The sequence below is a fragment of the Gambusia affinis genome, linkage group LG16 (genome assembly GCF_019740435.1).
Source record: "Gambusia affinis linkage group LG16, SWU_Gaff_1.0, whole genome shotgun sequence".
Classification (NCBI taxonomy): domain Eukaryota; kingdom Metazoa; phylum Chordata; class Actinopteri; order Cyprinodontiformes; family Poeciliidae; genus Gambusia; species Gambusia affinis.
The window spans coordinates 2,052,864-2,076,913 of record NC_057883.1 but is presented as its reverse complement, the minus strand read 5'-3'; the positions used below and the strand labels follow the sequence as shown (position 1 = coordinate 2,076,913).

At 40.6% G+C, this 24,050-nt stretch overlaps 1 protein-coding gene across 2 annotated transcripts; it reads right to left on the bottom strand.

Annotated features, from left to right (window-relative positions):
• Positions 1–74: 74 nt before the first annotated feature.
• Positions 75–23,656, bottom strand: strn3 (striatin, calmodulin binding protein 3). 2 transcript variants are annotated; one of them, XM_044142682.1, is made up of 16 exons: positions 23,085–23,656; positions 13,799–13,902; positions 13,326–13,399; positions 13,170–13,248; positions 12,718–12,879; positions 12,447–12,585; positions 11,088–11,223; positions 9,838–9,974; positions 9,568–9,746; positions 9,177–9,224; positions 7,721–7,842; positions 6,692–6,859; positions 5,899–6,039; positions 5,715–5,822; positions 4,694–4,780; positions 75–4,324 (listed from the first exon to the last, which is right to left on the bottom strand). In XM_044142682.1, exons 1-16 carry the CDS (start codon positions 23,340–23,342, stop codon positions 4,155–4,157), a joined length of 2,112 nt encoding a protein of 703 aa, XP_043998617.1. In that variant the 5' UTR covers positions 23,343–23,656; the 3' UTR covers positions 75–4,154. The 2 variants fall into 2 exon arrangements, with proteins under 2 accessions (XP_043998617.1, XP_043998616.1); XM_044142681.1 differs by having other exon boundaries at positions 9,838–9,977; positions 23,085–23,651.
• Between the last annotated feature and the right edge of the window lie 394 nt (positions 23,657–24,050).

Sequence of the window (24,050 nt, the reverse complement as noted above, 5' to 3'; positions counted from 1 at the left end):
AAACTTCTGGGACTTTTCTTAGCGTTCTGCTGGAGCGCAGTAAAAGTCTCCACACAAGAAGTGAAGCAGCAAACTGTACAGGTACAACATTTATTACTCATAATAGACATTTTATATACATTAACAACTGCTGTATTCTGCTCTGTGGTACAGTTCTGAAAAACGGTTCAGTTTATAAAAAAAAAAAATCTAAACTGCATTTTTCTTGTTTTCATGGGAAGACTACAAAAAATATTTTATTAACCATGCTTCAGACACACAGAGTTAAAAAGTTGATCTTAGTCGTATTTCAAACAAAAGCATTTATTTGGACTTGTGATCAACCAGAAGCCACTCAGGTTAGGAACTCTTCAAACAAACAAAACGTCAAACTAAAACTGTGCATCAGAACAAAGCACAACAATGAAGACACATCCTAAAAGATGGCTACTCAAAGACCACTTTTTCTAGGAGCTCCAATGGGCTGCTTTCTGCTAAAAACACACTCTAGATGTGTGTGTCTCTGTGTGTGTGTGAGGTCAGTAACATCTGCAGAAACACACACAGGAGCCAAACACTGACGGAGGTGATGTGAGGACGAGGAGTTGGTCGGCCCTGAAGAACAGCTGGGTTCAGGCTGAGCGGGTCACTAAACGTCTCGTCACTGGAAAACGACTTCAGTCGGATCAGCGACACCAGAAGTAAAGACTCAGTGGTTCAGACCAGGGGCGTCCAAACCTTCTCTCAAACGTAATCACAGGCCAAGAAATTAAAAATAAATAAATACTACAATCCAACAAATAAAGTGGTCAGATAATTTTTTTCCCCCCCAGGAAAAAGATGTTCTTCACCAAAGATCCAAAACTTAAAGGATTTACACGTTTGCTATATTATGACAACAACTTTCCAATTCTTTGGGCTTTGGACAAATTTATCGAACCATTTATTCTCTGTAATGGGAACAGGATTTGTGTCCCTTTCAAAAGGCTTGTCAATATTTAACCAAGTTTCATAAATAAAGATGATTTGGGTTCAGCGTGAAGTAAAAGTCTCTGGACAAGCTTGGTTGTAAAATTGAGTATTTTATATTGCACTTCACATTTTCCATTGTAAGAAAATTATGATGCTAATTTCACCCTGTTAAAAAAAAAGAAAAAAAAAAGCTCAATACACACAAAAATCAGTCCAAGGGCCACAAATGGCCCCTGGGCCACTCTTTGGACACCCCTGATTTAGACATTGAGTTTACAGTTAGGATCAATATTTCAGACATTTTGGTAATTCTTCCCATCAGGACCAGAGGCGTCATAACACGTTGTGAGAGCAGCTGCTGTGGTGGCCTGTGTCTATTCTTTACATACCAGATTTCAATAACATTTAGGTTCTTATTAAACCATCCATCCAGTGTGTTTCATCTGAACCGTTCTCCTTTCCTCCGTGTGACGTCAGCTCTTTAATCTGTGGCAGTGAAGTTCGAGTCACCGAGCGACGGTTAACCTGCGAGCGCCGGCATGGCCGATAGGACAGCTCCTCCGCTGCATTAACAATATTTCTATAAAAAGGATTATAAAAACTAGACCTTTTTTTTTTTATTATTTCACACAAACAAAAATACTCGGCTTTAGACGCGGGGCTGCGCTCGGCGTTCCGAGCGGCTCCACCCTCGTCAGATTTACACGCTATCAGACATTTCACCAACCCGTGATCGCTCGGCAGGTTTTTCCAACACATAAACTCACTCATGTTGGGTTTTTTTTCCCCCCATTTCTTAATTTAAATTTCTTCAAAACTGTACAGCTGCTAAAACATTTTCCTGGCAACATCAGAACATTTAAATATTTTACTATTTTTTTGTTTTGTTTTGCTTTTTTTTTTTTTTTTAAAAAAAGGAGAGAAACCAGAGATCAAACATCAGATGTTCACTTCAGTCCAGACTTTGTCTCTGTAGGTTTAAAGGAAAAATCCCCCGTTTGTCTGTCAGGTTCTGAAGCTCAGAAAGTTAAATGAAAAATAATTACCCAAACTCTTAGATATGAACATTAAACAAACAGGCCTTAATTTGTCACGATTACTTCAGATCATGTAGCACTTCTGCTTCTTTAGTGTCCTGATAGATGTTAGCGCCCCCTGTTGGCTCCTCTACACACTGCTGATGCACTTTAATGCTTACCACTGTGAAGGCAAATGTTCAGTCACAAATGACTGACAAAAGACAAAAAAAATAATTTTTAGTATTTTTTTCTCTCAAAGATAACTTCTTTAAACCGAACCTCCACACCACTAGGGGCAGCAGCAACTCAACCTGTCAGTTCCAGCCTGAGCTTTCCTAGTGGCTTCATACAAACGGGAAGCAGCACATGAACTTAAAGTGTTTCATAAAGATGTCAATAACAGGTGAAGCAGAAAACAAACATCTGCTTTTTGAAGTGGGGTTATGTTGAGAGTAGTCAATATCTTCCCTGCAGTGGGGAACATTCAGTATTTTTCTTGTTCTGCAGTTTATGTTGCTTCATAAACTGCCGAATAAACGGTATTGAAATCCTGATGTAGAATCAGGACGTGTCTTTTCTTTTCCTGTGATGCCACCATCTTGTTCTTTGTTGGTTTTTTTGTGTTTTTTTTTTTTTTTTTAAACAGCCCGACTGGGGCTGAAGGGAAATGATTTTGGTCAAAAATGTGTCAGTTGATTAGTTTAATCAGAAACTGTTCAGCGTTGCATGATGTTAATTCATATTACTGAGTCACTGCTGCTGCAGCAATATGAGTCACTGTCAGTCAGCTAACATTTCAGTGTTAGCTGACTGAATTCTGCAGCAGTGTGTCTGAAGGTGAGGGATTTCGCGTTTACACACAGTTTGATTGGGAATAGCATTTCACTTTGGTGAAAACCAGAATTAGATTTCTGGCAAACCACTGGTGAGCACAGTTATGGAAAGATCCAACCAGTCAGAATGGTTACTGATTCGGAAATCTCCACTAGGGAAGCACAATATATCTGTATTGGTACCAGCCGATATTGGCCACTTTTTATCATATCGGTATCTGTCCGATAAAACTGGACTGGTTAATAATGTTTACTGCTGTCTAGTTGCTGTTTGTGTTTCAGGAGAATGTGATTGGCCCCATTCAGTCATGTGACAGGACTGTGGGGAGTTTAGTTAGAGCAGTGTCACAGTGACTGTGTAGCTGCTTTTACACTGGATTGAAACATGTAGGAAATATATACATATATATATATATGTATATATATATATATATGTATATATATATATATATATATATACACAAAATATTGGTTAATATATTATTGGTCCCTACTCTCCACAGAAGCCCATTTCAAAACTTCAGATCCATCTCCCTACATGATCCCTGCTGTCAGAGTCTTTGGTTCTTCTGGCTGAATGAAAAATCAGCAGAAGGTTCTGTTAAGAGGACAGAACCGTTTAGGACGAAACACTGAGTTTCTACATACCAAGTTATGAAAAACTGATAAAACCAGAAGTAACCGTTTAATTCTTGCTGCATCACTAAACCAGATCTGTCCCTGGCGTTGGTCTGATCAGACACGTTTCCTCGTCATTTCTCTATTCTCTAAGCAGACAGCTTGATGAGCCCTGACTTTATGTGAAGATGGATTCTTCAGTAAACGAAGCTGCACTGTAAAGCCTCCCGAGGCCGAATGAGTCTGGAAAGAACTTCATCCTTCACTCAGAAATAACATGAAAGCAGTGATAAAGTTAATCATTTCAGACTTGATTCTTCCAAGTGAAACTTTGTCGCTACGGAAAACTTAAAGAACCAAAAAAGTCATTTTGACTGTAGATGTTTAGCTGCAGCCACTTGTTGAGTAAAATATAAAGAATTCAGCTCCACCCATCAGCTGAATTTGGGGGGATTTTTCCTTTAACGTTTCTACGTCTGCATGTGGAGATTGCACTAGAGTTCAACGTGACGAGGAGGTCAGCCTGCTGGACACCGCCTTAGAGAGGGAACTGATTGGCCAGATCAGATGAGCTCCATTCAGTGGGCGAAGGCGGCGGCGGCGCGGGGCAGCGGTGTGTGTGTGGGCGTCTCAGTCTGCTGCTGCCTTCAGATGGATGTGAACAGACCTGAATCCTGGCTACGTCTTACTCGGAGCCCCACGCCGCAGCGCTGCGCTGCGCTGCTCCTCTTCTCTATACGTAGACCCTGGCCAGAGCGTCGGCTCCAGCAGAGGCGATGTAGGCTTTGGACGGGTGAAAGGTCACGTCGTAGATGGCCTCTTCGCTCTTCTTACGGTGAGCCGTGATCTCCTGCACGCACGTTTTACTGTCCAGGTTCCAGAGCCGCAGGGAGCAGTCGTGACCTGAGGCGGAGAAGAGGAGACATGTTGGTCGACCGAACCTCCGCTTCACTCCGCATGGTTCCAGTTACTTCAGCTGAAGCTACGGACACACCGATCTACTGACTTCACAGCCGGTACCACTAGGTTTAGTATCGGTCGATACCGATCAGATACAGAAAAACTGCTGAATCAGCTTAAAATGTTTCTTTTTTAAACAGACATTAATTTACACAATTACATGTTCATTTGTTAATTCTGCAGCAGTTCAGCACATTTAACACACCAACATCTTCACCACCCTGCTGGGCCCAACCATTTTAAAAAGACACTGTTATAAACAGCCTGACACCTGGAACTGCTCTGAGCTTTATGAGACGTTAGGAGACTTACTGCCAGAGATCAAGTAGATCCCATTAGGATCCACAGCCAGACTGGTCACTGCGTCCAGATGAGCCACCATGGCGTGGATCATTTTACCTGCACAGAGGACAAACTCCTTCAGATGGGGCTGAAAATTCATCTGTGCAACATTATAGTAATATTATAGTAATTCACCTGACAAGTTTTAGTAAAGCCTATTTATCCTACAGACATATGGATCACAATTTGAAAGTTCATTCCTTTCTATAGTTTTTTTTTTTAGCCTTCCTGCTATCAGCAGCTAGCCTGAAAGCTGGAGCAGATCACATCTCTTCAACATTTAATAATAATAATAATAATAATAATAATAATAATAATAAGAATAATAAAACTACGAAAAACCGAGAGCGTCTTCTTTATGAGAGAATTATTAAACAACAGTGTCTTTGGTCAGAAGCCTCTTTAGATACAATGCGACACAGGCTGCTACAGGATACCCTTCCTGCCCACAAGAAGGATCTATCGTAGATATTACATCTTCTGTCTAGTTGGTACTAATAATTTAATATTAAATTTGAAGTCCTGTTGAGTTCATTAAGTCTGTTAATTAGGTGTAGAATGTAAGATTTATGTATATTAGTGACTGGTATCACTGGTGATGACATTAGTCATTCTTTAACATTCTCTATCAGTCGAACAAAACTGGGCTGATGTTTATTTCCATCTTGCTGTCATTTCTTTCTAATGGAGGAAGAGACAGAGGCTGGTCATGTGACAGTGAGTCATGGTGCGTTTACAGACTGTCTGGAATTTTCAGGGTTTTTTTTTATAAACAACAAATGGTGACATTTTGTTCCTCTCTCCTACAGCTGTATACGTTCCACGTTATAAATTGGCAAAACAACGAGAGCAATAATATTGTTAAAAGTCACAATAATAGAACAATCAGTATATTAAAACAAAATAATAAAAGCAATAAAAAATAAAAATAAATCAATAAAATCCCCTGTTTGTGTTGCTCCAGGTGGAACCCGGCGGTCAGCAGACTGACCTGACTTGTTATCGAAGAACTTGATGTGGCGATCCTCGTGAGCCGTGATGGTGACGGGCAGCGTGGGGTGACTCACCACTTTATAGATGTGATTCAAACCCGGGACGGCTGAGCGGGGCAGGAGAGGAAAGGTCAGAGGTGACAGGTTATGGGGATGAATGTCAGTGACCAGAGTGAACCTTACTGCTGTCTCCTTGACCCTTCAGCACCAGTGCAGTCTGAGACGTTTCCAGGTCGTATATCGCCACGTCTCCGTTGTTAAAGGATGCCACCATGTGGGCGGGGTCACAGCCGTTAAAGTCTACGGCTGTGGGGATTCCGTGCTCTGCAGAGAGGGAAGCAAGGCAGGAAGTTCTGCTCAGTTATTTCCTGCTCCGTTCTGCTGAACTCATAATTAATCTGGTATAATCTAAAGATGTACCGATCCAATATCAATATCTGTATCGGTCCTGATGTAGAAAAAAAATTTCTAGATCACGTACTGTGGCAATGTTTCCGATCCATAAAGGCAGATCTATTCACTCAAATTCTGTGCTTTGTGCTCTGAGTGATGTCATGATTTATTATTTATGTTACATTATCTTTAGAATTCATAATTGCTCTTTCTGTTTTGTTTCAGTTTATTTTTACACGTATGGCCAAAATAGTCAACCTGTTGTTTTTATCAGTTTCAGTTTCTTTGTTACTTATTTTCCATTGGCTGTTCTGCTCCTAACTGCACTGACTGAACAAATTAAAGTCGTTTTTCCATGTTTGACCAGCTGGTGGAGCTGTTAGTGTGTTTAGCTGTTCTGGTGCAGAGTTAGTGAATTAATTTGTATTGCAGAACACACATCTCTTTTTAAAAAAAAAAGAAAAGAAACATTTTAAGTCAGTTGAGCTGTTTTTCTGGATCGGATCGGTATCGGCCGATACAAAATCTCAGATATCGGTATCAGAAGTGGATCGGTGCGTCCTTAGTGTAATCTGCCTCTCACCATGGTTTGTGTTGAAAGTGCTGATGCAGGGGTCTTTCTCCACGGCGTTCCACAGCTTGACGGTTCCGTCAGCAGAACAGGACAGGAGGCGGTTCTTGATGCCGCTGTAAGCCAATCCCCACACGGCGTCGGCGTGACCCAGCAGCGACCCCGCCAGGACGCTGCAATCTGCCAGCAGCACAACAGGAAACTTTAGGAGGGATTTTTTTGTTTCTTCATTGATTCCACTAAATAAAGAGTCGAGTGTATCCAAGAACCAATGAATCAATGTGTCTGTAGAAAAACACAGTGAAAAAGCTGCAGATTTAAACTGGGAGGCTTTTATACACAGTTGGTCCCAAGGTTTCTGATGACTTCACACAGAGCTGCAGATTGGTCCTGCTGAACCTTCATCAACCATTCATGTTGAATTCAGGCTGAAACCATTAAACGGATCAATTGTGATGAATTAATTATTGAAACAATCGTCAACTATTTTAGTAATCAGTTTTAGCTTTACCTGATTCAAATCCCGTAAAAACAAATATCCTATTAAAGATCACCTTTCACTATCCAATTAGTAATCAATCATTAGCTGCTGACTCATCCTTTGATACAAATAATCAAGAGTTCATTAAAGGAATGCTGTTATTACATTTGAAGCAGTAGAATAATTCTTACCTAAAATATGAGTTCAATTATTTATCACCACATTTTAATGTATTTCTAATATTGTACAAAAGACTAAAGTGGTTAAATAAAAAAAAATCTCCAGAATGTAGCAACTTTTTTATCTGATTTTATCAGAATAATCGGTTACTTGAATCCTGAAGTAATTGTTAGCTGTTGTCTTTAGTTCATCTAAAGATTCAGAAAGCGGCTTGAAGAAGATCAGAACAATAAGAACGGTTTTCTAAGATGGCTGACTGCGCTGCTAGAAGTCAAACTTTTCACTCAACATTCTGCAGAAATCCGAATGTTCTGATTTAAATGTTAAAGAGCAGAGAACAGGGAGCTGATCGGCAGTGATCCAGTGGATCACGTCGGTACCGTAGGTGTCATAGGGGTCGACGTTAGAGCTGGGGATGTTCCACCACTGGATGGTGGAGTCGATGCCTCCACTGAAACACTGCTCACCGCTGGAGGTCATGGCTAAGGACAGAACCGGGCCGCTGGAAGGAAAAGACTGAAATAAATTCAAATATTCTTTCAGGAAATAAACTCTATTAATAACGGTAAGTTACGGTGATCTTTCAACAACCAGGCTGGATTCTTTTGCCTTGAAGGTTGAATCTCTTCAACAGAGTTCAAAACTTTCACCTATTGAAGGTTGGTTCTCTCATATTTTAAAAACTTTCTAATACGATTTTATTTTTAAAAAATAATCACAAACAGAACGTAAAATAGTTGGTCAAATATTTGATTAAAAACAATCAATAAGATGGAAAATAATTCACATAAATCCAAGAAACATAATAGACCTACAGTGAAAATAAAGAACAAAGCTTTTAGTAAAATCCCAGGTTTCTGTAATATACAAGAATATTCTTTCACCTTTAAGTGGATATAAGTCCCATATAAATAAACTTAAGAAACAGCAGGAATATTTCCAAACAATGCCAGTGATCTACATGTGGCCGTCTGTTTCCAGAACTCTGTAGGGCTGAAAGAAAATCTCAGTATCTGGCTGAAACCATCCCGAATCTCAGAGAGCGACTCGTGATCTGACAAAACAAATGTTTCCAAGACAAAATATTTCACATAAATGGACACCATCACTGAAACAACACAGTTTCTTCAGTAAGATGGCAGCATTATGCTCTGGGACTTGATCAAATTCCTGAAATAAGCAGAATTATTATTTGTTTATTTTAGGGTCAATATCGAAGGAGGAATAAAAAAAGTTGTTTGTGAACTTATTGCAGATATTCCTACTGAGATCTGCTGATGACCGGACCTGCAATAAAGTCACAACATGATGTTCTAGACTTCAGCTTTCTTTCTCCATCCTAACCCCCTTGAAAACCAACTCCACCCGCTTCTCCAGACTGTGGATCAACTTTACTTTATTCAGCTGGAGATTCTGAGTGGAGTGGAAGAATTTAGAAAGGCTGGCTTGTCAACTCTTCAACGCTGTAGAAAATGAATAATTCTACCTTCAGACACTAAACGCATCGTTTATGAGGACCAGGGTTCATAAAGCAGCGATTCTTCATGTTAGCCTCTGAAAAATCTTTTTGACAAAACGTGTGTGTGTGTGTGTGTACAAGGTTTTTATATCCTCGTGGTTACCTATTTTTGTCTACATTGTGGGGTCCACTGCCTTTTCAGGGGACATTTTCTGGGTCCCCATGAGGGGAATTGCTGTTTTCAGGTTAAGGTTAAGTATGTGATGGTAATGGTGAGGGTAATGGTTAGGTTGTAGAAAATGAATGGAAGTCAAAGTAACGTCCCCACAAGTCACAAAAACCCGACTGTGTGTCTGTATGGGAGTGAGGATACTTACATGTGACCCCTGAATGTGTAGATGGGCTCCACATCAAAAGAGGCACTTCTGAAACAGAGAGAGGATCCAGGTTGGTGTTCAGCTCATGATGGCTGCGGCTCTCCTTCTTTTAAATGAGCTTTTAAAGCTGCACTACTTTTATTTAAAAAATATGGTTTTCACATATTTGCTAAAACTGAAACTGAATAGAGACGCAGTTTGTTCACAAAGTGCTGGCTGCATCCAATATGAATGGATAGTTAAAGGTATCACTGTGTGTATTGAGCCTGAGAGTTTAGATTAAATGACTGAACATTTTAATTCTCCTGTACCGAGTTGTGTTAAAGAAAGAGTGTATTTGACGTAACTATGGACGACGGTAGAGCCGAAGTGTTGTGCTGAGTCAGCATACTTTTTGGCTGGGACGGTCTTGGTGAGGTTCCACAGCTTCAGGGTGTGGTCTTCAGACACGGTGACCAGGCAGGGCTCCACGGGGTGGAAGGCCAGAGCCCGGACGCCATCGAAGTGGCTCCGCAACGTGTACTTAGGATTCCACGTCTTCCTGAACGTAGACTCTTTACTGGACGACAGCTGGTGGGGACACACAGGGACACGCAGAGGGACAGTGGGATTTTGTCCATTACATTTTCTCTCCCAGTACAACTTGAACTGGTTTTCTTACATCGTAGCCGAAGTCCGTCTCGTCGTTGGTGACGGTGAGGTCTGCCAGGTCCCCCAAACCCAACACGCTTTCCAGCACGTCGTCCGGCCCTCCCAGCAGGAAGGACTTCCCCCCGCCGGAGGGGAACGGTAGCGGTTCTGCTGCAAAGAGAAAAACGATTCGACAAGAGTTGAAACTAACGCCGCGTCCTTCTAGGATCACAGGGAGCGTCTGAAACAGTCAGCATCTTCAGACGGACACGGACCAAATAAAACTTCTGCTGCAGACAAAAGGAACCCATTACAGAACTACACATTCATTACCAGGTTTAATGTGCAAAACAACGTTCAGCAGCAAACTGTATGTACCAACGTTGGGGAATGGACTAACGAGACTCTTGAACTGCTTTCAAGGCTCATTCATAAAGTACAGAAGAGGAAAAAAAAGAATTCTAAAGTCAGAATTCTTATTTTTCCAGTGACCCTAATCTTCTTCTATAATAAACTGACATAAATCATCATAAGCATACAAATACATATTTGTTTTCTATCAGATTCATTTGAACCAGGAAGTCAGGAAAGAGATAGAGAAGTTTTCACGCCCCTCTTGAGTTTTTTCACGTCAAAATCACAAACTTTGATGTTTGTATTGTTGTTTATGTGGCAGCAAGTTGAGCATTGTTATGAAGTGGAAGGAAAATGATAAACTTTCATTTTTTTTCAATCTAAAAAATAAAAAAAGCACATATTGAGTAACAGCCAAACTATAATAATCGTGCAACTCGTATTATAGAAAGGCTGTCTGAAGGCTCAGGGTCGACTCTGTATGCTCCTCTGAGCTCCAGTCAAACAGATGAAACCTAGAATAGCTGTGGAGCTACGCAGAGTCGAGTCTGACAACTCGGAGCCTCGCGGTGCAAACTAAGCCGTTTCTGACAGATGAAATTGGACAATTTAAGCTTTTAGGCATCAGTTGCGCAGAACGTCTACAGAGAAGCAGATTAACAGAGTGACTGTGACATGAAAGAATATCTAGTTTACAGGAATGAAGCTCATTGTGGAGGGGAAGACAGGTCTGACTTTACTGAGCAGAAACAAACAGCCCATCAGCTCTAGATAGCAGATCTACGAGAAACTACAGGATCAGCCTTCAAGTCACTGAAGCCAATAATACAGGAAGGTCTGAAGAACAGACTTTCTGGATTCTTTACAAGATTACTTCATTTGGGCATCTAAACTGTTAATCAGCTGAGAGTTTCCTACAGGTCTCACCCCACTCTGTCCCGTCTCCAGAGCTGCGAGCTTCTCCGGCTCCCTCTCCATCCTCTGCTGTCACCAAGAAGTCAAACTCCTTCAGGGCTTCCTCTGTGTCTGCGTCGTCCTCTGATGCCAGGCCCTCGTTTCCTATCTGCACCATGCAAGGCAGAGAAGGAAAGGAAGGAGGCAGGGTCAGGAAAATACAATGACCAGGGGAGATAGGGAAAAAAAACGGAGTACATTTCTGCTGAAAATCTGAAATTGAGATTAATCTCAGAAATTTCTTAGAAAAGGAACGTAGAAGGCCGCAAGCTCCAAAACACAAAATCACTGGAAAAATGCTGCTGATAAAAATGTTGCAATCTCATAAAATAGAAGCAAAGAGCTATACTTTACACAACAAATACAAATAAAAATGCTGAAAACACAGAAAAAAGAAATAAAAGATAAAAAAAAAACAAATTAAAAAAATAGACAAATATGAAAGCTACTCCACAAAACGGAAACACTCCAGACCACCAGGGGGAGTCTTACGACGGCATGTTAGGGCCATTAAAGATAGAGAAGTGTGTGGTAGAATAAATTAATGCCTTAAAACTCAGAAATTTTCTAGAACAAGAAAACGTCTCAGTTTGAAGAGTCAAAAATTTGCAAGGAAAACTAAAATTTTGAGAGAAATTTCAGTTTCTAGAAACAACAAACATTTCTGACTTTCTGACTCTGAAAGTCAAAAACGTTCAACTTTTCAAACTCTTTGTTTTTTCTATAAAATTTCTGAGATTAATCTCAAGACTTGTGAGTTTTTTGGTTTAAAATGACTCTTCCTTCTTTTTCTTAATACCCTAATATACCACTGTAGAGTCTGGAGTTGGTACAGTTATCCCCATAAATGTCCTAGAACGATATTGTAAAAAGACTGCTTGTTTCAAAGAGACATGAAGTCGTTCTTGACATTCCATGAAATCATGACATCCCTTAAACATGTAAACGTCTATAGTCTGGTCCCAAAGGATTATTTGTTCGACTCCCTCTAGTGGTGTGGAGCTTTGCAGTGGAGCGAATTTGCAGCATTTCATACTAGAAATTGTTTTTACTATGTGCGGCGTTTTCCTCCTTCCTTCTATTTCCAGTGGTTGCAGCATTTTGTTTATGGTGGCAGCCTTTTCCTTTTTCAATTGCATTTGTTTTGATGATTGTAGATTTTTGCTTTTATTTTCTGCGATTGCAGCGTTTTTCTTTGCATTCATTTTTTCTGTCGGTGTGTTTCGCTGCTGGTGCGTTGCAGCTGGTATCGCTGTCAGCCATCGTAGGAACCACATGCAGGAGAAATGATTTGTCACAAAACCTCAACAGCAGGAAGTTCGGCTGCCTTACGTTAGGCTTGTGTTTTTTAGGTCTGTGTTGTTTGTCAGAGCTGATGTCATCCATCAGGTCTCCTTCCTCGTCCTCCTCCTCATCGCTGTCCTCTGCGTTTTCCAGGAAGTTAAACGTCTCCAGATTGTCATTTGGAATCCTGCACAGAGTGAACACTTTAACCCCTCATGCTCTGTGTACCAGGTAACGGTTAGGTGAGGTGAGGATGGATGGATGTTTGGTGCAAGAGGGCCTGGTTGAGGTGTGTGTGTGTGCGTGTGTGTGTGCGTACCTCTTGGGATCTTTGCAGCGCTCCGTTCCATTGATCAGGTGCTGCAGGTTCTTATTCTCCATCGATCCGTTCTGCTCAGAACCCGACAGGCCGAGCAGAGAGCGAACCCTCTGAGTGCGAACATCCAAGATGGTGTCTGTGTATCCCACTTCTTGAAGGTACCTGAACGCAACACATGACATCACAGTGGAGTCTGAGCTGAACTAGGGCCGCAACTAATGATTAATTTAGTAATCAATGATTCTGGGGATTAATCGGATAAAAAACCGGCACATTCTACACATTTTTAATTAAGGAACTAAAGCACTTCCTACACAATATCGGAAATACAAAATGCAAATTCAGTTTCAGTTCATTGACTCATTGTGGTGGGAATGTTGTCATATAGTTTCTCTAGTATCCTATAGTATCCTCTCATGGTCTTTGGTTCTACGTTGAAGGACGGGTCTTACTGTCTGAGGAGCTGCCGGCCTTGTTTCCACATTAGCTGACTGTTGGCAGGGACAGCAGAGACCTCCGACTCTTTGGTGTCTTCAAGGAGAGAAGAGAGACAAGCTGAGTCTTCCCGTCAGGTTCACAGCTGGAGCTGATCTTCCTGCAACACCTACCTGACTCAAAGATTGGCATCTTCATGTCTCCTTGGTTTAACTCTGTTCCGTATTTTAACTTGTGGTATTTTGCTCTGAGAAGGAGAAACAAAGAATATCCTTAATTATTCTGTCATGTTACTGTCACACACAATGATTACAGATATTTCTACAGAGATTTAGATATACTCCCATATTTTCATCAAACACATTTTGACATAGGAAATATAACATAATAATAATGTCAGGTTATCATTTCATTTGTGAGTAAAAAGCCAGAAACGGCCAATCTCCCAAAATGAAGGAAATCAGGGCCGACTGATCGGTAGGCACAGAGGCTGACTGTAATGTAATTATTCTACACTGATCCAGAGATGAATTCAGTTGCTGTCTGTCAGAGCCAATCAGTGAAGGCAGAATCAAAAACATACGAAATCTTAGCAGCGATATGAGTAATAAGAAAAGCAAACAGAACATTAAGAGCCGTTTCTTACCTTTCCTGCTTTAAAGCGTATTCTAACATTTTGATTCTCCTAACCAGGTCGTTCTTCAGGTTCTCCTGGCCCTTCCTCTCCCCCTGCAGGAACGCTATCCTGGCCTGGAGAGAAACACACACACAACACAAACACAGAGTTCAAAACACTCTGTGCACACAGACAGACAGACACACAGACAGACACACAGACAGACACACACCCCACAGCTAAGCTAAAACTAGTTTCTAAATATTTTCATCTAACCAAGAAATGGAGTATCCAATAGGAAATGAGGGTGTGATGCCTATGGAGGGCCAAAAGGTACAAAACTAAATAAATACATACATATTAAATCACAAATTAAATGAATCATGAAATAAATAAATGTTTACTTAAATGTTTAAATTATTTATTTACTAGACAAGTTGTAAGTCATTAATTATACAAATGCAACTTTATAACAGCCAAGACAGATAAATTAATGTGTCCTTAATTATTTAATGGTTATTGTTCCTTGAGCATAACCATGAAAGGAATTAGTCAAATAAAGAGTTAATTCAGAATTGAGAGGGCGGGGCTAATAATGATCTATTGTACTCCGCTAGTTTAGCCTGATTCTTTGAAAAGTTAAACCAAGGGTATTACTAACACTCCAGCTCTGGAAATATGACATTTAGTCGCTTCAAACCTAGATTATTCGACAGAAGCAGAAAAATATTTGCAACCTAGTTTGAGATTTGTGAAACATTTATTTGATTTGTGACAGTTCTACAAAACAGATTTAAAAGAACCAGGCTAAACTAGATGAATTCAACAGATCAGTGTAAGCTCCGCCCCTCAGCTCTGATAGACGAGTCTGGAAGATAAAAATATAGCATTGTGCAAAAATGTATTGCAGGAACAGGAAGCATGAAATAATACGCATTCAATTAATTCTCTGCTCCGGCTTTTATAATTTAGCATTTTAATGATTGAATTATATCAAAACAAATGTTTATCAAATAAACATTTTATTTCTTGCAGTATACATTTAATTAATGATTAACAATTTCTATATTTAATTTTGTCCCTTTTGGCCCTCCATAGCTGCAGGAGCCTTAGCAGGATGCTAATGTAACTATTTGTTGAAACCACGTAACAGCAGAATGGAGAGGCTGAGTGACCAACCGGTAGTTGTTGAGGGATGTGATGTCATCACCCTATTCCTTAAACACAAACAGCTCAAACAGCTGATGTCACACAGTGTGAGAGAGAGCAGCTGTCTTTAGCTTCGCACCTTTACTCGTCTGTGTGTGTTCTGAAGAGAATGTTAACATTTAATCCAGATTTCTAGAAGGTTCCAAACCTTTTGGACGTCCAGCATGTTTTATGATGAAACAGAACAATGTGTTCGGCTTCCTGTCTTTTGTTCCAGTTTCACACCCTGTTTAACAGAGCAGCTGAGACCATAGAGCAGTGGTCATGTCGACGTTCTTCTTAGGCCTTAAAATGAGCCATCAATTGATCCAGGTGTGTCAAACCAGGAAGAGCTAACACATGCAGGAAGGAGACCGGCCCTCAAGGGCCCGCAGCCATAGAGGGACCCACCATACATCAGCACTGATATCGGTATGGGTTGATATTTAATTTTGACAGTGACGCAGTAAAGCATTGTGGGAAGTCTAACTGAAGCAGAGATGAAACCATTGGTGTAGTCGGGTTTTTTTTTTAAGCGTAATAAAATATAAATAATCTCAGTAAATCGACCATAACGGCAATATTAATACCAGATAACATCTGCTCAAATTTTCATGTTACAGAGATAGTTTAGTTTCTAACAGGATATTTTGCTTCTTTTTATTTGTCTACCAAACTTGAGTGTGTTACTGGAATTAATATAATGTTAAAGAAAAATCTGACATTTTATATTAAAAAGAAATCCTCAATGAATCATTGTGGACAAAGTGAAGTAAAGTAGTAGATGTACATCCTGCATGGGTCTTTCAGCACAAGTTCGGACTCGATTTGAAGGAAATCTGGATTCGATGCGTTTACCCAGTTTGCTTTTCAACAGAAATCTACAACTGAACACACAAAATTCATCCACTCTAATTAACTCTAGAGTTTCTCTTGGTGACTTAAGGGAGAGAGAAACATTTCCACAGGAATATTGACAAAAAACAACTTCAGGCTCCAGGTTGTCTCAATAAGAGCATGGATCCTGAAACCGGATCCCTACACAGAATTCTGGGAAGAACATGGCAGCTGTTTGCTTTTGGAGAAGAGAAAGCTGATATAGCACTGATACTGAAATGAATAATTCACAAAGATGTCATTTTGCTGTTGCCCTGCAAAGGTGAGCTAGTATTACCACAGCGGATGAAAGCAAGTTAATCTGTGTGTGTGCGTGTGTGTGTGCGCGCGCGTGTAGGTGTGTGCAGTGGTGGGGACCACTGTGTGATGACAGCACAGTGTAATAATGACTTGGAGCCTCATATTTCTGCTCACACTATGCAGTCATGCCAGCTGCTCCAGTGCAGCACTCTGTAGAAGTTAGTTCAACATTTTCCACCACTGAATAAACACAGTACCTCAGTTTCCATTCTGGTCCATTTTTCAGCCCTGGGTCAGGTTTCACTTCTGGGTCTAGCTCAGCTTTAAGGGAATGACGCTGCGCAGCTCCCTGCCACTCACCGAGATTAAAACCTGACCAGTGCCCTGCATTTAGACGGGTGAAGCACCCTCAACAGCACAGGTAGGATCCAGGCAGCGGGGTGACAACCATGACGAAGTAGTCTGTGCATGTAGTGAGCCATCTGTCCCAGATTTACCAGGCTGACAGAGCAGGCTATGTAAGGATATGAGTCATCGGGGCCATTCCTCTGAACAACGCCATCATGAAAACACTCAAATACACACTTCAGTCCTTTAACAAGTTTTCAAGACTGAGGCAACGTCTGCATGGCTCGATGTGAAACCACAGAGGTGGAGCAGGACGAGCGGAGGATTACTGACCAGCGTCTGGTCTCTGAGTGAAGATGCCACACAGCTACGGTGGCTCATAGGGGCAGAGTAGGGGCCAAAGAGGTCAGGCCACACCCTAACCTGTGGAATGTCGTAGGTTTATAAAAAATAATCAATATCGCAATACAATCAATTAAAAAAAAAAATTTCAAAGTTAATCTTTTGCTCAAAGTTGTTATAGGTAAGGTTCCTTGTACCTTACCTATAACAAGGTACAAGGTTTACATGATAGAGAAACACTACATTTTGTCAAATGTCATCAAAATTCATCATCACAAAATGTTGGAATAAAGATTAACATGAATCCATGATGATATCTAAATGGATTTTAGTCTAGATTTAAAGGAACTCAGTGTTTTGGCTGTTTTGCAGTTTTCTGGAAGTTAATTCCAGATTTGTGGCACATAGAAGCTGAATGCTGCTTCTCCACCATTGGTTCTGGATGCAGAGCAGAACCAGAAACAAAAGTCCTGAGAGGTTCTGGAAGGTTGATAAAACAGCAGCAGATATTTAATGTGTTGTTCTGCTAAACTGTTCAGTGATTTATAAACTCACATCAGTATGTTAAAGTCTGTTCTCTTAGTGGAAGCACTTTAGAACTAGGTGATGTTCTCTATCTTCCTGGTTTCAGTCAGAACACCTGCAGCAGCGTTCTGGATCAGCTGCAGCTGGAGGATTGATTTGTTAGGTTACTGTGTGAAGATACTGTTGCCGTAACCGATGTCACTAAAGATAAACATGGATGAGTTTCTCTAGATCTTGCTGAGACATTAGTCCTTTAATACTGGAAATGTTCTTCAGGTGGTAGAAGGCCGACATTGTAACTGTCTTTATGTGACTCTGAATGTTCATCTTGGCTACTGATTTCAAAAAAATGGATGCAACATTTCTACATTCTATATTTTCTCAAAATAAAGGCTAAATTCCCTCATACTTTTTGGGTTTGTCCTAGTTAAAGAAGTTAAACTGTCATCATATTGATGTTTCAAAAACTGCTGCTGCAGTATAAAATATGGTATTGCATATTTTTCAACTTACTGAGTTTTAAATTTATGTATGCATCTCACCAATTGCTGGTTTTGATAATAACGGTGGTCTGCAGACCATTTATGTACATATGAATATGCAGCTTATGTCCATAGTTTGAGGATGGAATACAATCATATTTAATAAATTGGAATATGCATTCTGATAATGCTGATTTGTCTGCTTAAATATGCCTTTAGAAAATGACCTTTAAGAAGGTTTCAAACAAACTTTTCAAAAACACCTTTCAAGGCAAAGGTGTTTTGCAAGGTGTGGCAAAAACTGTTCAAAGTTTTACTACAATGAAAAGTGGTTTGAATAACAATAATTTTTTATTTTTAATTAAACTTATCTTCCAATTTCCTTCTCATTTCATAGTAAACAAATACAAACATTCAGGAACTTTTACTCTACAGACGACTTGGGTATACCCTTTCATTAAACGATCCTCACCTCAAAACGCTAAATACAGCCAGCCTTTCTAAAAGACGGAGTGTCCATATCATGTTACTGCTGCTGGGAATAGACCAAAGATAAATTTATACACCTAGAAAATAACAATCTACCCTCCAAAAATATTTAAGACACTGTATGTCTTTCTTGAAATAAGGCAACATGTGTGAGACCTGTTTTAGTTTTCTGATCTTACAATCATTTACAGATCCCTTTTCTACAAACCCAGACTACTTTGTTTGCTGGGCAAACAAAACAAGAGCTAAATTAAACTGGAAATTTTCTTTTAAGTTAAAAATATTTTTGCAACTTGCGAGTTGGTAGAAACTTTGGACACTGTTAATGAAGGCAAGCATGAAGGTATTTCCATGTGAGAGCATTTATGCATAAAACATGGGAAATGTTTGACCAATAGCACAACTCTTCACATAAAACTCTTTTTAAAATAGTTCAACCCAGTCTGGTGTCGAGAAGTGGGGGTGGATGCCTCTCTGAGAACAAGATGACGCAATTTTTGTCAGATGTCTATGTCGAGGAGAGCATTCATAAAGTCTCTTCTTCATGAAGAAGAGACTACTTCAGGTTCTGAAGAACTTCTTCAGGTTCTGAAGAAGCCTCTAACAGGTCTGAAGAATTAACATTACGGCAACATTTCATTTCCCATTTGGGATTAAGGAGTACCTTTAATTTGTGTTTAAAAAAGAAACGGTGTATTAGAATGTTTTCAGAAAACATTTATACCAAATTATATATGGGAATTGAGTGTTTCTATAATTATTCCGATAATTCATATGGAGACTTAACTACTGGTTTTATGTGGGGTAAAACAGGATTTTTAAAGGGGATGAAATGAGTCTTCATTTCTGACTGACGGTTAAATCTTTGAACCCTTTTGAAAGGTAAGTTTTAATTCTGTTAAATGAGTGAATCAATTAATTGATTGTCACTTTACTCATGTACAGTGAGGTTAAAAGTGTGACATGGTGGAATCTGGGTTTTTTTTCTAGACGTTACATTTAAATCAATGTTGTAAAGGTGAGATTACTCATAAAGTTAAACCCTAGAGATGACGAGGGATACCTTCTTTTCCCATGACTGAACGCATAAGTTAGTTTGTAAGTTGTGTGTATTGCGGTTATTTTGGGCCGGTCTACTTTTAGCTTTCAGCTGGGATCAGGCTGTCAGCACAGGGCCCAGTAGGCCAAGCTGTTTAATTACAGCCTCCTTACACACAGACCCTGCTCCTTCTCCCAAAACATGGAGTCACTAATGGCTCTTTTCCACTAGCAGCTCCTCAGCATGGCTCTACACGGTTGTGAAGGTTTTCCACTAGTGACGGTTGGTGGTACAGTGGATCCTATTCACAGTTAAATATTTGCGGATTTTTTTTGTGGAACGCAACTGCAATTTATTCACCGATTTTTTTTTGGTAACTAAAACATTCCTAAGAAAATGCAGCTTGAGAAGCTGAGATACTCTTGGCATAATGCTTCTTGACACGTTGACTGGAGCCTGCAAAGCAACCTGCTCACTGCAGGAGCACCGAGAGTTCCTGAGTCACTTCCGTGGATTTCCAGAATCGTGGAATCGGCTGATACCACGTTTATGAGGCAAGAGCACAAGATCAGAGACGCCACAGATTCACAGATTCATCTGTGGAATAAACAAAGTTTTGTTGTCACGGAGTAACATACAAATGTCAGATGGACGGTATGTCTGCAACAAAACATTTACATTTGGATATGGCAAACTTTATTTAAGTGATTCCCAATTTAATTAATCCCTAGAAATGACAGAAAATGCCATAAATCCTGATGAAAGTTCCCATTTCGATTTCCAAAATTCATCAACTTGACTTCCAAATGAAGGTTTCTGGAAAAGTTCCAACCCGATGCACACATTTCCTGTTGAATGCTGTCCTTTGCTTTTCTCCAGTGGCCATCTTCATTAATGATGTAGACGGAAGCGATGTGAGCTCCTGATATGAAGCATTAGATGCTGCTTTCAAAATACTCTCAATTTGCCAGAAGTCACCCAGCCGTTAAATCCAGCTGTTCCAATCATATCTATGGCCACATTAGCTTGCAGCAGTCTGCTCGGCACACAAACCGGAAGCTGCCGTGAAAGGAAGCCACATGTGCAACTATGCAGCCATTACATTTCCTCACATCTAAAATTCTCCACAGTCAGCTGTTAGTGGTATTAAAACGCAGAAGGAGTGAGTGGGAACAACAACTCAGCCGTCAGGTGGTGGGCCATGAATGATGCACACAATCCTCTGGAACCAAAGTCCAAAATCTCCACAGCTGCTGAAACAGAGTTCCTTTAAATCAAGGCTCAAAGCCCATATTTGACAAAATGTTATGTTTATTGCTCATTTCACAATTAGTGACTGTATGGTGTTTTACGATGTAAAGAACTTTGCACTGCCTAGTCGCTGAAATGTTCTGTACAAATAAACTGGAAACTTTCTGTACAGGCAGACGCTGGACCTCTACACTTGATATGGACCTTCAGATTAGCTCCAGAAGAGTCCATGGAAAGATTCATGACCCAACAGCTCAATCCAAGGATTACATCACCAAGTGATACAGGGGTCCACCCTGTATCACCATGTCAGTGACAAATCACGCTTCTGTCTGACAATCCAAGGAGGTGGTCTGGGTTTGGCAGAACAAGACTTGCCCGACTGCAAGTAAAGTTTGGTTCAGAGTGGATGTTAAAGCAGCGGTATGTAACTTGTATAATTTTTAAAATTATTATTTAGATATTTGAAACAGTAACTACGTTGTGACAGTATGGTATGAGACACTTTTTGCAAATTTATTTTGTTTTTTAATTGCACCCCTACACCTTCTCTCAGTGCTCAGTCATTTATCAAAGGTGTTCTGCAAACTCTGGCAAACGCTACTGGAGCAGCGTGTGGCATCATGTCAGACTCTTTTTCTTTTATTCTGCATTTTAGGCTTCTGTCTAATCGTTTCAGCTGTAATCAGTGTTTCCTGTGAATACAGCTAATAAACCCTCTAAGTTGTGTGATGCCTTTTCTCTTGGTGCTATCACAGTGACTGGTTCACGTCGACTCCACTTTTATCACGCTGACCTTGACTTTAAAAAATATGAACCCCTGGTGTAACTCCTAGTTCCAACATGGAACTATTGCTTTGCACTGTGCATCAAAGCACAATGCAGGATCTATAAAGAAACGGAGGAATACATCTGAAACCTGGTTGTTCTACACAGAGACCTGAACTCAACCCAACTGAACAGCATTGGGAATAAAGGAGATTATGAGCCAAGCCTTTTTGCCTTACATCAGTGTCTGATCTCAAAAAAGAGATATGAATGAATAGAAAACAAATTAATACATAAAAAAAAAACACTCATGGAACGCCTTCCATGAAGAGTGTGAAAGAAATGTTCCCCTCAGAAAGATTGACAGTGTCAGTGGCGGCACAGATACTCTATACTGTCAGGCAATTTAATCTCAAAACTATCACAGTGTGGAAGTGTGTGATTTTCAACTGCTTCCATTCACCACCGCTTTATTTTACACCACAAAGTGCAGCCTTGCTGTGATAGGAATGATCACAGAGATCTAACTCTTGGAAAAAAAAACTGAGCACTGACATCAAAGTGATGAAGGAGATCGCTGAAATGTGAGACACAAAAAAACAGACTTCTAGTATCCCTCTGATATTAATGTTAACATTATGAAATGCTGCAAGGTGAGACCATAAACTACTAGGTTTCAGAGTTAGGCTGCGGCTGTCCGTCTTGTTTATGAAACATAAACAAGACGGAGTATAATTTGACTGAAATCTTTCTAACAGGCTACTGAGTGATAACTGACACTTTGTTATGTGGAGACATAACATTATGACCTACACTGATTTATGTAGAAAAAGACTTAAACTTTTATTACAATAATTTGGGGGATTGTTACGGTGATAAAAGTGAATCATAATTTTGATGGCTGGTGAAGCCGTTCCTGCAGACGGCCTCATAAAAAAACAAACACAGCTCTAACAAGAAAATCATTTTCAAATCACCACTTCCTCCATTCTTATTCTTATCGTCACAGTTCTGATTACAGATGCTCTCAGATGCTATGATTCAATAACTGAATCATAAATGTTGCAGTTATTGATGCTCTCATGGAGTCAACAGAAGGCAAAAATATTCAAATAAAGGAAACACTGAATGATCCCTCTCATAAGACTGTGATTAGAGGTTTAAGACATCCTCTATCAGTTCATTGTTGTCAGAATTAATCTCTCTCTTATGACCATTTTTCCCTGTAGCAGTAAGATGACTGCCTCTCCTTACCGTTTAGTCCTGGCAGCAGGTCCTTGATCTGATTACTCTAATAATCCCTGTAGCTATGAACTAAAAACCTCCTGACACCCGAAGCTGGCCTAGAGATGTTTCAACTTGACCACCACCGCCAGCTGTTCTGACTGACCAGATGCGCTGGGACCGGTATCAGGCCTCGTTCACCAGACCCAACCTTCAGCTTGTCTCAGCTCAACTAAAGAACAGACAGGCAGCTTCACCGGTACAATAACACTTCACTGAGACAGTGCTACAGTTAGCTAGACTGATCCATGGAGGGAATGTGTTGCTAATGCTTAGTTCCAGTCAAGCTGCTGGTGTTTTTTCTAGTTTGCCACCTCTCCAGCCGGCTTTCACACTTCCATGACGGGCTGAGCGCTTCTTAAACGTCCCCTCCTATGACCACCTCACCACAGGGTGAAAGAGCGGACCGCTCGGAGCTGAGCGGATAGCCTGAGTTTAGCCTGGAAGGAGCTACGATGCTAACCTGGAGTTCGGCCCTCTCCACTTCCCAGTGTGCCCTCTCGATCTCGAACCGGGCCCACTCGTGTTGGATGTAGTGCAAGATCCCGGGAATAGTGTATTGCTGATGTGGCCGGGGCAAGTCTTCGTTCTGCTGCGGGACCATGACTGCTCCGATAGGGGGACCGCCGCTGCTGCTGCCCTGCTGGTGCTGCTGCGGTGAAGGCGGCTGTCGCGGGGCGGCCGCTCCTCCTCCTGCACCTCCTCCAGGGTGTTCGTCCATGTTTTAATGTTTTTGTTTGGAAGTAGGGTTTGTAAATTTGCTCGGGTTGAACGAAGAGTCCGCCGGGGACCTCCCGTGTGACTGCTGCGGTGTCACCGCGGCGGTGCGTGAGGCTGGCTGCCCCTCAGCGTTTCGGGGAGTCCGGCTTAATGGAAATGCTGTGTTTACGTGTAGCTCTAACCGGCCGCCATCTCTGTTCTCTGGAAGAACCTAGCGCGCTGCATGACGGTACATCCACCGGGATTCTCGTCTTCGTCTTTGACATTTTTCCTGGCTTTGGGCAACCAGCGAATAGGTTCCACACTGCCCCTAACTGGTATGGAATGCACACCTGAACAATGCCTCAATAAGTTAAGAAGCATCTTCATTTCTGTGAGCATATTTTGTTTTTCCTCGAATGAATGCTAAAGACTGGCAATTGATCTAATTTAATATTTACAAAAATAAATTTCACCACCTTCATCTTTTTCCCAATTTTGATTATGGAAATATTTAGTACAGAAGTATTAATCCAATATTTCACACAATAGTGAATAAATACGTGTATCCAAAAATGCTGTAAATATATATAAACGCTATAAAAATATTTATTTCATGTAAAGTCCCCTTTTCTGTATCAAATGTACATATTGCATAGGTCCCAATAGTAAATTCAATGCTATTACTTATATTTTCCAAATTTCTTCAGTTTTTGTAAAACCGGGAAGG